The sequence below is a fragment of the Bison bison genome, unplaced genomic scaffold (genome assembly GCF_000754665.1).
Source record: "Bison bison bison isolate TAMUID 2011002044 unplaced genomic scaffold, Bison_UMD1.0 scf7180017862979, whole genome shotgun sequence".
Lineage (NCBI taxonomy): Eukaryota > Metazoa > Chordata > Mammalia > Artiodactyla > Bovidae > Bison > Bison bison.
Genome location: NW_011493551.1, coordinates 711,931 through 726,990, shown reverse-complemented (window position 1 = coordinate 726,990; position 15,060 = coordinate 711,931). Strand labels below are relative to the sequence as shown.

The window sequence follows — 15,060 nt, the reverse complement described above, 5'->3', positions numbered from 1 at the left end:
ACAAACTGTGGAAAATTCTGAAAGAGATGGGAATACCAGACCACCTGACCTGCCTCTTGAGAAACCTGTATGCAGGTCAGGAAGCAACAGTTAGAACTGGACATGGAACAGCAGACTGGTTCCAAATAAGAAAAGAAACACATCAAGTCTGTATGTTGTCACCCTGCTTATTTAACTCATATGCAGAGTACATCATGAGAAACACTGGGCTGGAGGAAGCACAAGCTGGAATCAAGACTGCTGGGAGAAATATCAATAACCTCAGATATGCAGATGACACCACCCTTATGGCAGAAAGTGAAGAAGAACTAAAGGGCCTCTTGATGAAAGTGAAAGAGGAGAGTGAAAAAGTTGGCTCAAAGCTCAACATTCAGAAAACTAAGCTCATGGCATCTGGCTCCATCACTTCATGGCAAATAGATGGGGAAACAGTGGAAACAGTGGCTGACTTTATTTTTCTGGGCTCCAAAATCACTGCAGATGGTGACTGCAGCCATGAAATTAAAAGACACTTACTCCTTGGAAGGAAAGTTATGACCAACCTAGACAGCATATTAAAAAGCAGAGACATTACTTTGCCAACAAAGGTATATCTAGTCAAAGCTATGTTTTTTCCAGTAGTCATATATGGATGTAAGAGTTGGACTATATAGAAAGCTGAGCACTGAAGAACTGATGCTTTTGAACTGTGGTGTTGGAGAAGACTCTTTTGAGAGTCCCTTGGACTGCAAGGAGATCCAACCAGTCCATCCTAAAGGAAATCAGTCCTGAATATTCTTTGGAAGGACTGATGTTGAAGCTGAAATGCCAATATTTTGGCCACTTGATGCGAAGAGCTGACTCATTTGAAAAGACCCTTATGCTGGGAAAGATTGAAGGCAAGAGGAGAAGGGGACAACAGAGGATGAGATGGCTGGATGGCATCACCAAGTCGATGGGCATGAGTTTGAATAATCTCTGGGAGTTGGTGATGAACAGGGAGGCCTGGCATGCTGCATTCCACGGGGTCACAAAGAGTTGAACACAACTGAGTGACTGAACTGAACTGAACTGAGGGTCCCACAGTCCTACTCCTGGGCATATATCCCGAGGAAACCATATTTCAAAAAGATACATGCACTCCAATATTCATTGCAGCACTATTTACAATAGCCAAGATGTGGAAGCAACCTAAATGTCCATCAGTAGACGAATGGATAAGGAAGATGTGGTATATATGATGGAATATTACTGAGCCATAAAAAGAACAAAATAATGCCATTTGCAGCAACATGAATAGAATTAGAGATTATCTTACTAAGTAAGGAAGAAACAGAAAGACTAATACCATATGATATCACTTATACGTGGAATATAAAATATGGCAGAAATGAACCTATCTACAAAACATAAACAGACTCACAGAGAACAGACTTGTGGTTTCAAGGAGGAGGGGCGAGAGGACAGCGACAGTTTGGGAGTTTGGGGTTAGTAGAGGCGAACTGTCACATCTAGAATCGATAACAACAGGGTCCTATTGTATAGCGCAGGGAACCATATCTAGTCTCCTGGGATAAACCATACTGGAAAAGAATATTTAAAACAAAAAAGTATATATTGTATAACTAAGTCACCTTGCTGTACAGCAGAAATTAGCACAACACTGTAAATCAACTATACTTCAATAAAAAATAATTTTAAAAAGAAAGTATACTTTCCCACATTTGCCCAGCTTTTGCAGTGATATCCATATTATTAGAATATATTCAAGTCTTTCATCACATTTGTCTTATCAAAGATATGATAACAAAAAGAACTTAAATCAGAGAGGAAATTTAGGAATTTTTTAAAAGCTGTATTATCAAAAAAATAATGACTTTTTCATGTGAACTAAGTTACTTAGAGAGGAATAATTAAAATACTATGCTTTCTATGAACTATGCAGATAGTTTTCAGAAGTCATTATCACTTGGGAGGAAGCCAGGTTCTTCTTAGGAAGTGGTACCAGATGTGGGGGCTTCCCAGGTGGTTCGGTGCAGTAAAGAATTCATGTGCAATGCAAGAGATGCAGGAGATACAGATTTGATCCCTGGATCGGAAAGATCCCCTGGAGAAGGAAATGGCAACTCACGCAAGTATTCTTGCCGGGAGAATCCCATGGACAGAGGAGCCTGACAGGCTACAGTCCACGGAGTCGCAAAGAGTCAGGCACGACTAAACAGACTGAGCAAAACAACAGATATGGGGGTCCAGGGGTGAACTTATCTAAGACGTATTCCTAACAGGGAACCACTTTAGTAACGTGCCCTTCTTCCTAGGCCCCAGAGCTCTTTCAGATGTCATGTCTGCTACAGTCAAGTTCTATTACGGAAAATTCACAATGACTGTATCTCCGTGAAAAGCTCTTCATTTCCCTTGTGGATAACAGAAATGTGGTTTGTATCATACAATGTGAAATTATATTTTAAAAAACAATTTCAAGAAACATTTTTACCAAAAATATCTTAATGATGAAGTGTTATATTGCTTTGAATTTTCCCACTATCCTAAGGAACTCAAGACTGCCCCTGCCCTCTTATTCCCTTCCTGTCACAGGACGAATGAGAAACCTTCTCTGTTTGAGCTAAGAGCCAGGTAGAAATGTCAATTCTTCAGTTAACAGAGACAAAACTGAAGGAAACCCAAGCTTTGACAAAACAGGCTGATTTCAAGCCAATTAGCTACGTCAGAGGCAAAAAAGCTGATTCTTTTTAACTCTAATAGAAACAGTTATCATGACATCCAGAGCTGGCATCCTATTAAAGATTAAAATTACGTAATTTGTCCTTAGTCAAAATTCTGCAATACAGAGAAATCCCAGCTTCTCTACTTTATGATACCAAGATGTTTTATCTTAAAATTTCACTCTATTAATTAAGAAAGATTTGGGGTGTTGGCAGACGTGGTGGATTTTAGGCAAAAAAAAAAAAAACCCAGAAGTTTTGCTCTGCAGATTCAGTGTGATGCATTAGATTCAAATTGTTTCCAATTTCTGATGGGTTACATCCAGACCAAGCTTGGCTTGTCGTATAGAGAACAAAACAGCCAATACAGACAAGCACTGGAGAGTAAACATCAGTGGAGTGCTGTGGTCCCTTCCTGTGTTTACACAGCGCAGTGATGGGACAATCACTGAAGCTCAGGGGACTGGTCCTAATCTGACTTTGCCATTTCTCCAGCTCCTAGAGTCTCTGCCCCCTCTCTGCCATCTTCCTTCCTCTCCATCAGGGAGTTCTTGGTGACACATACTTAGATTGTTCTCACATTCAGGGGCTTTAAGATCCTTTCTCAGCTGCTTCCTTCCAGGTCCCTTAGACTCAACCTCTTCTATGGCAACACCCATCCCTCTGTTCCAATCACCACCACTTCTCTATAATAACCCTTTCTGGTATCTCCCTAATTCTTTTTCCTATCAGAATCCATCCTTCATGCACCTGCAGAATTCCTCCATAATTGATATTCCCAGGGCTCTTCCTGATTAAGAATGAAGGTAGTTTCCTTCTGATTGCCAGATGAAAGCCTCACTGTCTACCTAGCCCTCTCAGCCCTTTAGAAATTTAAGCGCTTCTCATCTCACCATTCCAATAAGCAGATGTGTGTGTCCGAGATCATACTGCCTGACATTACGACCACTAGACTGTATGCTCCCTAAGTGCCACGACTTTTTTCTGGTTTGTTCATTGCTATAGTCCTAGTTGAATGAATCAATGAATTTTGGATGCTGATATTTTTCAACATGAGATTTCCTTCAGCTGGAATTCTATTCCCCTCTTTCTCCACCAAATCTTTTTCCTTGTCACATTCAAACTCAAGCTCAATAGGAGGCTATGCTTCCCTCCATATGCTTCAAAGCTCAATGGTTCCTGTACTCCTCTCTTCATGTGCTTACCTCTAGATATTTAACGGATTGGCCTATTTTGGTTTGGGAGTTCTGTAGTTGTTATTTCATTCATTGTTCTATTAGTCAGTCAACAATTATTTATTCAATGCTTTACACTATTCACTAGTCCTGCCTGAGGCTAGAGTTACAGCAGTGAACAAAACAAATGTTTCCATTTCATGGTGCTTATATTCTAGTTTGAAAAAATAAAACAAGTAAAGTTTATACTATGTTAATAATTATAAGCACTAAGAAATGAGAAAAGGCAGGTAAAGAGGCAGAGACGGTGATATTAAAAGTGATAGGGACAAAGAGACAGCAAGCACACCACTTGGCCAAGAGCATTTAAGGTAACTGGAACTGCATGTACAAAGGCTCAGGGGTGGAACAGTACCTGGGCATGAGGCCAGTGTGGCTGGAAGAGTAATGAAGGGGAAAAGAGTAAGAGAGGGTCAGGGGTGGGGTCACTGGGTGCCTTGCTCATAGGGCTTTGCAGGTTCTGGTGAGGGTTTGGTCTTACTCTAAGTGATCTGACTTCTTTCTAATCATTGGTATAATTTATATTCAACACCACGGTAAATCAGGGACCACCAGGGACCTTTGAAGACGCCAAAGAAGGAGGGTATGGTCTTTTAGGTGGCAGATCTCTGCCTCTTGTAGTGAGGTGCTGAGGCACCCCAGTGAAGTCAGCTCTTAGGACAACCACTCAGTCAAGTTTGGATAGAGCCTGGCTCTGCTAGAGTAGAGCCTGTGCTAAGACCAGGGCTGGGAAGACACTTCCAGGAGGAGTAAGAACCATATCATGATAGATCTTCTCTATACCTTCTGTTCTCGTTGGTAGCTCAGAGCTGCTAAATCTTCGCTGAGAGTACATCCTTATGAGGGGCCTCCAAACCAAAAGTCACCTGGATCCATCACCCCAAAGCCAAACTCCACAGACTTCTGAGGGGTGGCTCAACCTGGAGCAGAGTCCAGATAACCTCACCTTTGCTCAGTCTCTAATCCTCCAATTCCCTGCATGCAAGATGATTCATAATAGTACAGACTTCATAGGGTTGCTAGGTAAGAGTCAATGAGCTAACAATACATAACAACCTACAAAAGAGCCCTCACGGTATTCCAGATTATGTTCTCAGCACTCTACACACAGCAACTCATTTAACCTTCACAACATTCCTTCCAGGTACTATTATCATCATCTGTATCAGCTTCCTATGGCTGCCACAACAAGTTACCACCAACGTGGGTGACTGACAATAATAGAATTTTATTCTCTCACAATTCCAGAGGCTAAAAGTCCAGAATTAAGGTGTCAATGGGGCCAAAGGCGCTGGAGAGATTCTTTTCTTGCCTTGCCTAGCCTCTGGCGGCTCCTGGCATTCCCTGGCTATGGCTACATCATCCACTGTCCGCCTCTGTCTGCACATGACCTTTTCCCCGGTCTCTGTGCGCAGTAGATCTTCCTCTCCTTTCTCTCTCTTATCTACCAGTGATTAGATTTAGGCCCCATACTAAAACCAGAATGACCTCAAGATCCTTAACTACATCTACAAAGACTTCATTTCCAAATAAGATTGAAGTCTCAGGAACTATTATTATCCTCGTTGCTCTCTCTTTACAGGTGAGGAAACTGAGTAATAGGTTAAGTAGATTGCCCAAAATTACACTGATATAAATGTAGGGACTAGGAATTAAAGTTAGGCATTCTGGGTCCAGAAATCCAGCTTTTAGCCACCACTCTACTCAGATGGTAAAGGGTCTGCCTACAATGTGGGAGACCCAGGTTCGACCCCTGGGTCGGGAAGATACCCTGGCACAGGAAATGGCAACCCACTCCAGTACTCTTGCCTGGAAAATCCCATGGACTGAGGAGCCTGGTAGGCTACAGTCCATGGGGTCGCAAAGAGTCGGACACAACTGAGTGACTTCACTATTACTTTCACTACCCTATACCATGGGGCTTCTTTAGTGGCTCTGCAGAAGCCTGCAGAGAATTTGCCTGCAATGTAGGAGATGTGGGTTTGATCCCTGGGTCAGGAAGATTGCCTGGAGGAGGGCACGGCAAACCCACTCCAGTACTCTTGCCTGGGAAATCCCATGGACTGAGGAGCCTGGTAGGCTACAGTCCATGGGGTAGCAAAGAGTCAGACACAACTGAGTGACTTCACTTTCACTTTCACTACCCTATACCACGGGGCTTCTTCAGTGGCTCTGCAGAATTCGCCTGCGATGCAGGAGATGCGGGTTCGATCCCTGGCTCAGGAAGATTGCCTGGAGGAGGGCATGGCAACCCACTCCAGTATTCTTGCCTGGGAAATCCCATGAACAGAGGAGTCTGGCAGGCTGTAGTCCATAAGGTCACAAAGAGCTGGACACGACTGAAGTGACTGAACACACACGTGTTACCCTAAACTATAGGACTGTGCCTGCTGTGCAGTACAAATGCTGAATGTGGGAGCCAATCTCATTATCCAGAAGGGAACGAACCATGACTGACTTTGAGGAGTTGGCTGAAGGGGTTGTCTGGACATCAGACAATGTCACACTTTTTCAAATATAGAGTCTTTTGGTCCCTGATGGTCAGAAGCTAGCAGCTAAGAGACAGAGGCTGGGATTATGGTTCCCAGGGAGGTTAAGGGACTTGCTCAAAGTCACACAGCTGGTAAGTGGCAGAACAGTGACTGGATCCAAGTCTCCCAACTCCACTCCACTGCCTCAACTATTGTCCTGCATGAGACGCATAGAAGTTACTCAGCTTCATTCTTTCTTGGCTGAAACAACGCAAAAGAACCCAAAGTTCTGTTCAAATAGATCTTAAATTTCACCCCCACCCCATATTTTCCCAATTGATAAATTCAGAGTCAGTTTGAAGATAAAGCAGTTTAATTTGGTGAGGTTTTTTTCCTGCCTATTTTTAAGTCAAGGAAGTCAGTATAATGTCAGTAGACAAATGCTAAAAATGCACTTCAAGGCCTCAATGATGGTCAATTAGTTAAAGGGTAAAAAGTAAAGGAGAGGAGGGGAAATCATATAGACACAGAGAATATGAGTGGAAGGGAGACAGGGGTGGGAACAGAAAGAGAGGTAGACAGAGACAGGTTAATAAATACCCAAGTCCTGTTCCACAGATCTCTTGAACCACAGACTTCAGAGAAAGTTATATGTGCCTAGTTGCTCAGTCGTGCCTGACTTTTTGCAACCCCACGGACTATAGCCCGCTAGGCTCCTCTGTTCATGGGGATTCTCTAGACAAGAATACTCGAGTAGGTTGCCATGCCCTCCTGAGCCACCAGGGAAGCCCTCAGAGAAAGTTACTTGACTTGTTTATAATCCTTTGTTTCTGCTCTTTGAAATGTTACTTAGCTGGTTAGTCTCAGTTCACAGTACTTTAGTTAGAAAAAGAATGCATTTATCCTAACAAAGTAGCCTGGTTAATCCTGAGTGGTCCCCGAAGAGGCTCAGTTTTGGATGGGAAGAGCCCATTGAGTGACCTTGGGCAGTGGAACCGGGGTGGGGAACAGAATAAGCTCTTCCTGCTAGTCAGACTCTGCCAACCTCAAGCTCATCACCAACCGTTCTTGCTGTGGGCTGTGCTCTTCTCAGATTGGTACCAGCAAGTAACTGATTGACTTTGCACTGGTGTGCCTGACTCTAAACATGTTAATAACTGCAAAAATCAAAGAATAGCAGAGGATCTGCGTATGGGAAATAAGGAAGCAAAGGAATCCCCTTCCCTTTCTCCTTCTCACTTCCTCCCACCATACCACCTACCTCCTCACCCACCCCCTTCTGGCCTTTCCTGAATTCTTTTGCCCATAGATTGCATGGAGAACAATAGATCTTTGTGGACGTCGTGGATTTCCATATTCAAGTACAGAGTTGTTTCCGGCTGAGTGATATCATTGAGATCACAGACAGGAATTCCCTGTGACCCAGCCAACAAGGATAATAACCTCATGTATTGATGGTCTCTGCAATAAATACACTGCTTCCACTAAACAAATCCTCTCCCATATCTGAAATTGAAGAATTGTGCCCTGGGGATTCTGTCCTTTCTCAAAGCAGCTGCATTTGTCAACAAGCCTTCGTTATGTGTTGCTGGTGAGAAAGACAGAAAATCTGTGCTGGCCATATATCACCAGTGTGGTGGTCAAAGTGGGGATGGGGTGAACCGACTCACCCAGGTAGCCCAGCCTCACAGCCCACCCCTCCATCCCCCCAACCTCTGTCTTCTACATCTCATTTGTAAATTATCTTATTTCTACCTCCTCATTTTTTCACTTATGAAGTACAAAAGTCAGAAGCAACATAAAAATATTTCTGCAACAAAATATGCCATAAACAAAATAAAAATGACAAACTGAGGAAAACGTTTGTAACAACTATGAAATAGTTGGTTTCCTTAATGTATGAAGCCATTAACAATAGATAAGACAATGATCAAGACAACCCCTCAGAATTACCACAAGTCAGTACAGAAAAATAAACAATCCAATCAAAAAGTGGAGAAAAGACCTAAACAGACATTTTCCCAAAGAAGACATACAGATGACTAACACATAAAAAGGTGCTCAACATCGCTCATTATTAGAGAAATGCAAATCAAAACTACAATGAGATATCACCTCACACCAGTCAGAATGCCCATTATCCAAAAGTCTACAAACAATAAATGCTGAAGAGGGTGTGGAGAAAAAGGAGCCCTCTTGCATTGTTGGTGGGAATGTAAATTGATTCAGTCATTATGGAAGACGGTATGGAGATTTCTTAAAAAACTAGGAATAAAACCACCATATGACCCAGCAATCCCATTTTATCCATGTTAAATCACTGAAGTTGACAACTGTACTATTACAGTTATTAACCGAATATCCCTATTCTTAGGAAATTCAGAAATATGTACTGAAGTATGTGGGATACTTCATGGGAATAAAAACCATGATATCTGCAGCAGGCCTTCCAAGAGTTTAGAAAAAAACTTTTTGGGTGGGGAGCAGACAAATAATAAAGAAATGGGGTGAAATGATAAGAACAAGTGAAAAATCTGGGCAGAGGTTATATGGATATTATTTGTAAAAAAAAAAAAAAAAAAACCCACCATATGACCCAGCAATCCCATTCCTAGGCATATACCCTGAGGAAACCAAAATTGAAATAGACACACGTACTCCAATGTTCATTGCAGCACTATTTACAATAGCTAAAACATGGAAGCAACCTAGATGTCCATCAACAGATGAATGGATAAAGAAGCTGTGGAATTTATAAACAGTGGAATATTACTCAGCCATAAAAGAACACATTTGAGTCAGTTTTAATGAGGTGGATGAACCTAGAACCTATTTATACAGATTGAAGTAAGTCAGAAAGAGAAAGATAAATATCATGCTGCTGCTACTGCTAAGTCGCTTCAGTCGTGTCCGACTCTGTGCGACCCCATGGACTGCAGCCTACCAGGCTTCTCTGTCCATGGGATTCTCCAGGCAAGAACACTGGAGTGGGTTGCCATTTCCTTCTCCAGGAAATATAAATATCATATACTAATGCATATAAGCTGAGCGCTGACAAATTGATGCTTTTGAACTGTGGTATTGGAGAAGACTCTTGAGAGTCCCTTGGACTGCAAGGAGATCCAACCGGTCCATCCTAAAGGAGATCAGTCCTGAGTGTTCATTGGAAGGACTGATGTTGAAGCTGAAACTCCAATACTTTGGCCACCTGATGCGAAGAGCTGACGCACTTGAAAAAACCCTGATGCTGGGAAAGACTGAAGGTGGGAGGAGAAGGGGACGACAGAGGATGAGATGGTTGGATGGCATCACCAACTCAACGGACATTGGGTAAACTCTGGGAGTTGGTGATGGACAGGGAAGCCTGGCATGCTGCAGTCCATGGGGTCGCAAAGAGTCAGACACGATTGAGTGACTGAACTGAACTGAACGCATATATATGGAATCTAGAAAGATGGTACCAAAGAATTTAACAGACATAGAGAACAGACTTATGGACATGGAGAGAGGGGAGGAGAGGGTGAGCTGTATGGAAGGAGTAACGTGGAAACTTCCATTACCATATGTAAAATAGATAGCTAATGGGAATTTGCTGTATGGCTCAGGAAACTCAAACAGAGGCTCTATATCAACCTAGAAGGGTGGATGGGGAGGGAGATGGGAGGGAGGTTCGAGCGGAAGGGGACATACGTATACCTATGGCTGATTCATGTTGAGGTTTGACAGAATACAACAAAATTCTGTAAAGCAATTATCCTTAAATTAAAAAATAAATAAATTAAAAAAATAAAAAAGGGCAAAGAACATAAATAATTTAAAGAAAAAGAAATACTGTCAACATATTAGAAGCATTCTAATTACTTTATCTTAAAGAAATGTACTAAATGAAAAATGAGATACTATTTATTACTTATCAGAATAACAATGTTTTTTAAAAGTTTGATATTAACAAAGCTTTTTAATATATAATATTACATACTTATTAGAATGGCAAAAAAAATACAATGTTGGCAAGGATGCAGAGCCATTGGAAGTCTCATACACTGCTGCTGGGGATGCAAAATGGAACAGCCACTTTGGAAAGAATTTGGGAGTTTCTATTGAAGTTAAAACACATGTGTGTGTCTGCATGTGTGCGTGTGCGTGGGTGTGTATGCTGAGTCACTTTAGTTGTGTCTGACTCTGCGTGACCCCATGGAATGTAGCCCACCAAGCTCCTCTGTCCGGGGGATTCTCCAGGCAAGAATACAGGAATGGGTTGCCATGCCGTCCTCGAGGGGATCTTCCTGACCCAGGGATCGAACCCACGTCTCTTACGTCTCCTGCATTAGCAGGTAGGTTCTTTACCACTAGCGCCACCTGAGAAGCCCCTTGTTAAAATATACACTTATCATATAACTAGGCAGTCCTACTCTTAGGTATTTACCCAAAAAGAGTGAAGATATGTCTACACAAAAACCTGTACCTGATTATTTATAACAGTTTTATTCATCACCCCAAACTCGAAACAACCCAAGTGTGCATCAGCTAGTGAAAGCACACAAACTGTAATACAACAGAATACTATTCAGCAATGAACAGGGTATAAACTGTTCATGAGTGCAGCCACATGGATGGGTCACAAAAGCATTATGCTAAGTGAGAGGAGCCAGACTCGAAAGACTACATATGATTTCACTTATACGATATTCTGGAAGAGGCAAAACGAAGGACAGCAATCAGATTAGCAGGCAGAGGTTCAGGGACAGAGGACTGACCGAAAAGTCCACGAGGGAACTTTCAGCAATGATGGACGAACTCTGCATCTGGATCATGGTGGTAATTACAAAACTACATACGTTTGTTCGATTCTCTTTCCTCTCCCCCTTCCCTCTCTTTCTTCCTTGTTTATTCTCTAGTAATTAAAAATTCTTAGGAAAAATTCCTGAAAACCTAAAGGTTCTGAGTTGAAGAGAAGAATTTACAGAGGGTTTCCAGTTGGATTAAAGTGATAAAGATGCTAGGAGCCTGGAAAGTGGGCATCGGGTAAATGGGAGGAGATGTGTCGAAGATCTGATGTCACCTTTGCTGATTCTCTGCCCTCTCTACCATCCTGCCAGCCACTCACTAATGTAACTAGTCCAAGCAGCCATCTCTGGGTCCCCACTCACTCAGTCTTCCCAGATCAATGTCATCTCTTTTGTCGTCTTTACAGAAAAATTGTCAGATCTCATTTCACCAGGCTTTGGGTGGATTAAAAACTTTATTCTGAGGGCAATTTGGCATCTCTTTTCCGGCATCTCTTCCCGGGTAGCCCAATGGTAAAGAATCTGCCTGCCAATGCAGGAGACATAGGAGATACGGGTTCAGTCCCTGACATCGGGAAGATCCCCTGGAGTAGGAAATGGCAAACCACTCCAGTATTCTTGCCTAGAAAATTCCATGGGCAGAGGAGCCTGGCGGTCTACAATCCATGGGGGTCACAAAGAGTCAGCCACAACTGAGTATGCACATGCTCAGGCATCTCTGCTGTTACGTGTTAATACAAAAGGGAACAGCTCTCTGGATAAGGCATGATCAAGCTTCTAAATATCCATGGTAACTCTGTCACAGATCATCTGGTATCTAAGCAACTCTCTTCAACCATCAACACAGAGTACCTGCACTTCAGATGGTAATGTGAGAACTCAATCCTAAATTGACTAATATGTAGTTCCTGTCAAGGAAGTGACAGATAACAACTTATTTGGGAGGGGTAATCTGAGAGTACCCTAGATTATTCAAAGCATATTTCCTGTACTCATTTAGTGAGGTGGAAGGCAGGAGTTAGAGAAAGGTTCCTGGGCCTTGGAGAAAGGCGTGTCCTCCTTAGAGCAAAACTAATAAGATAAACCCATAACAGATGAAAACAGCTCCTACCAAAACCACCCACACTTTAAAAAATGTATGTTCAGTCCTGTGACTTGACTATTTCCTCAAATCCAGAATGCAACTAAGAAAGTGGCATCCTACTCACTTTTGTATCCTGGATGAAGAAAGATGTGAGAATATGGTGAGGCAAGGCCATCTGCATGCAGTGAAAAGGCAACTGAAAGAACCGGTCAGTGCAGGGTCCCTCCAGCGCAGTCTGGGAGGAGACGACGTCTTGGGTCATGGTCACTTCCCTGAAAGTTCTTTCTCCATAGTGACGAAGGATAATTCCTCTAAGTTAATCAAACTAACCCCCCACTATGATTTCATGTTCACCAAGTTTTCTTGCCATGATTTTTCTACAAGGTAAAAAAATATGAGCTGATCATTGTTAAACAATAGTGGTATTATGCCATAAACTACTCAGTCCTAAAGGAAATCAACCCTGAATGTTCACTGGAAGGACAGATGCTGAAGCAGAAACTCTAATACTTTGGCCACCTGATGTGAAGAGCTGACTCACTGAAAAAGACTCTGATGCTGGAGAAGATTGAAGGCAAAAGGAGAAGGGGGTGGCAGAGAGTGAGACAGATAGCATCGCTGACTCAATGGACATGAATTTGAGCAAATTCTGGGAGTTAGTGGATGACAGAGGAGCCCAGTGTGCTGCAGTCCATGGGGTGGAACAGAGTTGGACACAACTTAGCCACTGAACTACAACAATGAGACACAGGCTTCCTGTAGAATATGGATGCAATGCGGAGACCACAGACCATGGATACAGCACTGTCTATGCACTTCTTGCTCACACCCAAGAGGTCTGTTTTCTTATTTGCTCAGATTCACAGAGGTAGGAGGGGTGCAGCCAAACAAAGAAGCAATTCTAGGGGCTCAAAACAGATAAGACAGATCCCATGTGCTTTCTCTTTTCCGGAATCATAATAATGTGCTGAATGGAGGGGAAAGTGTCTCTCACTCAGCAAAAGCTCAGGACACCACATAAGGATACCATACTAGGAACCATACATTATGGTCTTTGGAAATGATGGCTAAGATAGTTGAATTCTTTATAAAGATTCTTACAAACCCAAAGACTCTAGGGAATGCAAGAGTTGAAGAGGAAAATTTTACTCCACCTTCTGCTAAAGTCTTTGTTTCCTAGAAATGACCTCTGAGAATGCCACATTAGTAAGACCCATCTTTAGGCGGGAGATAGCTAAATTAGATAACAAAGACACCACTGGGCTGGCTTACCACTGTCTCTCAGGACTGGGTGGAGAAAGGCCACTTCCTTTCTTAGACCTTTACACAGCGCTGATACATTTATTCCACTTCTCTTGCCTTTAGTATCCCCAGTGAACTGATCCATGCCACACCAGTTCTAAAGATTTGACTTCTGACTTGTTTTTGTTTGTTGTTTGTTTGTTTGTTTGTTTTTTGCCTCCTTGTACTCTGTGCATGCCAAACTCCACAACCCACTTATTCTTTGATTCACAACACCTGGCTTCTGTCCCACCATTCTATTAAAGCCACTCACACAAGTATCCAATGGATGTTTTTCCATTTCTTATAGAATTTGATAGTGTTAATTACACAAATTCTCCCTTTTCTTGGCTCCCATGATACCAGACTCTTATTGTAGTCCTCCTATCTTTCTGACCCTTACTTTCCTGGCATCTTTTTCTCATCACACTCTTTCAACAGAGATGTGCCACAGTGTTCCATCTTGGAAACTTGGCTCATGTTCTTTCATACACATACAACCAGCTGAATGGTGATGGTTCCCCAAGCTTTATTGTGATGACCTCCTGATCTGTCTCTCCAGTCCAGGACTTTGTCTTGAGCTCCAAATCTGTAATTCTAGTCACTTACTGAACATACCTGCTTTAATGTTCGACAGCCAAAATCACCATGCCTAAAACTAAATTTCCCTCTTCTGCATGATCTGCTCCATGAACGTCACCATCATGCCCCCAGTCTCCCTAGACTCTCCCTTCTCCCTTCAATCAAACTTCAAGTTTTTATTGATTCTACCCACTAAATATCTCCCAAATCCTTTATCTATTTCTTCCCCAACTTCTACAATAGCTTTGTAGAGGCCTTTCCACATCTAGGCTTTTCCTCTCCCAGCCATCCTCTACTTTGAAGCTAGCATTATCATCCTAAAATGCAAACCTAGTTATATGACGGCCACCAGTGTGATCTTCTTCAATGATTCCCATATGTTTCAAAATAAAAGTTAAACTCTTTAACCATAATTTAAAGGTCAAGTCCCCACACAGTTATGTGTAGTTCAAAGTGTTAGTTTTTAAATTGGCCCTTCTTTTTCGTATGTTCATGTCTTTTGTATCTTCATAGCTTTTCCCTCCTGCCAAATGTCTTGCTTCTTTATTCTGCCTGAAACACTCTTCTTTCCTCTCTTCTTTATCTTTTCCTAACTTATGAGGAAATTGGAGTTGAGGATAATTAGTGTACATGTCACCACTTCCAGGAAGTCTTCCTGAAAGTCTCTTAACCCTTCTCTAATGACAGATTAAATACCCTCCTCGGCATCTGTCTGTGTCCATCTCCTCTATGAGACTAACTCACTTTGAGAACACTACACATTTTTAGATCTCCAGAAATCAGCAAAGGATCTGGTCTGTGTCAGTATTCCATATGTCAGTTGAATAAATGAATGGATAAGATTGATTTGAATTTCTAGTACACAGTGTTTTTCCTCAAGAAAAGGGGAGATTTATTTGATCTCTCCAAATGTGTTTT

General features: G+C 42.2%; 1 protein-coding gene across 5 annotated transcripts in view; it reads right to left on the bottom strand.

Moving 5' to 3' along the window:
• ENTPD1 (ectonucleoside triphosphate diphosphohydrolase 1) overlaps positions 1-15,060 on the bottom strand; it is a 104,966-nt gene that overhangs the window by 52,125 nt on the left and 37,781 nt on the right. The window contains exon 1 of one of the 5 annotated variants that reach the window (XM_010832998.1): positions 4,721-5,059. The exons of the other annotated variants lie outside the window; for them this stretch is intronic. Within the exon in view, the coding sequence (XP_010831300.1) occupies positions 4,721-4,772 (52 nt within the window). The 5' untranslated portion in view covers positions 4,773-5,059. Of the gene's footprint in view, positions 1-4,720; positions 5,060-15,060 lie in introns of those variants that run through there. 5 annotated transcript variants of the gene reach the window in all.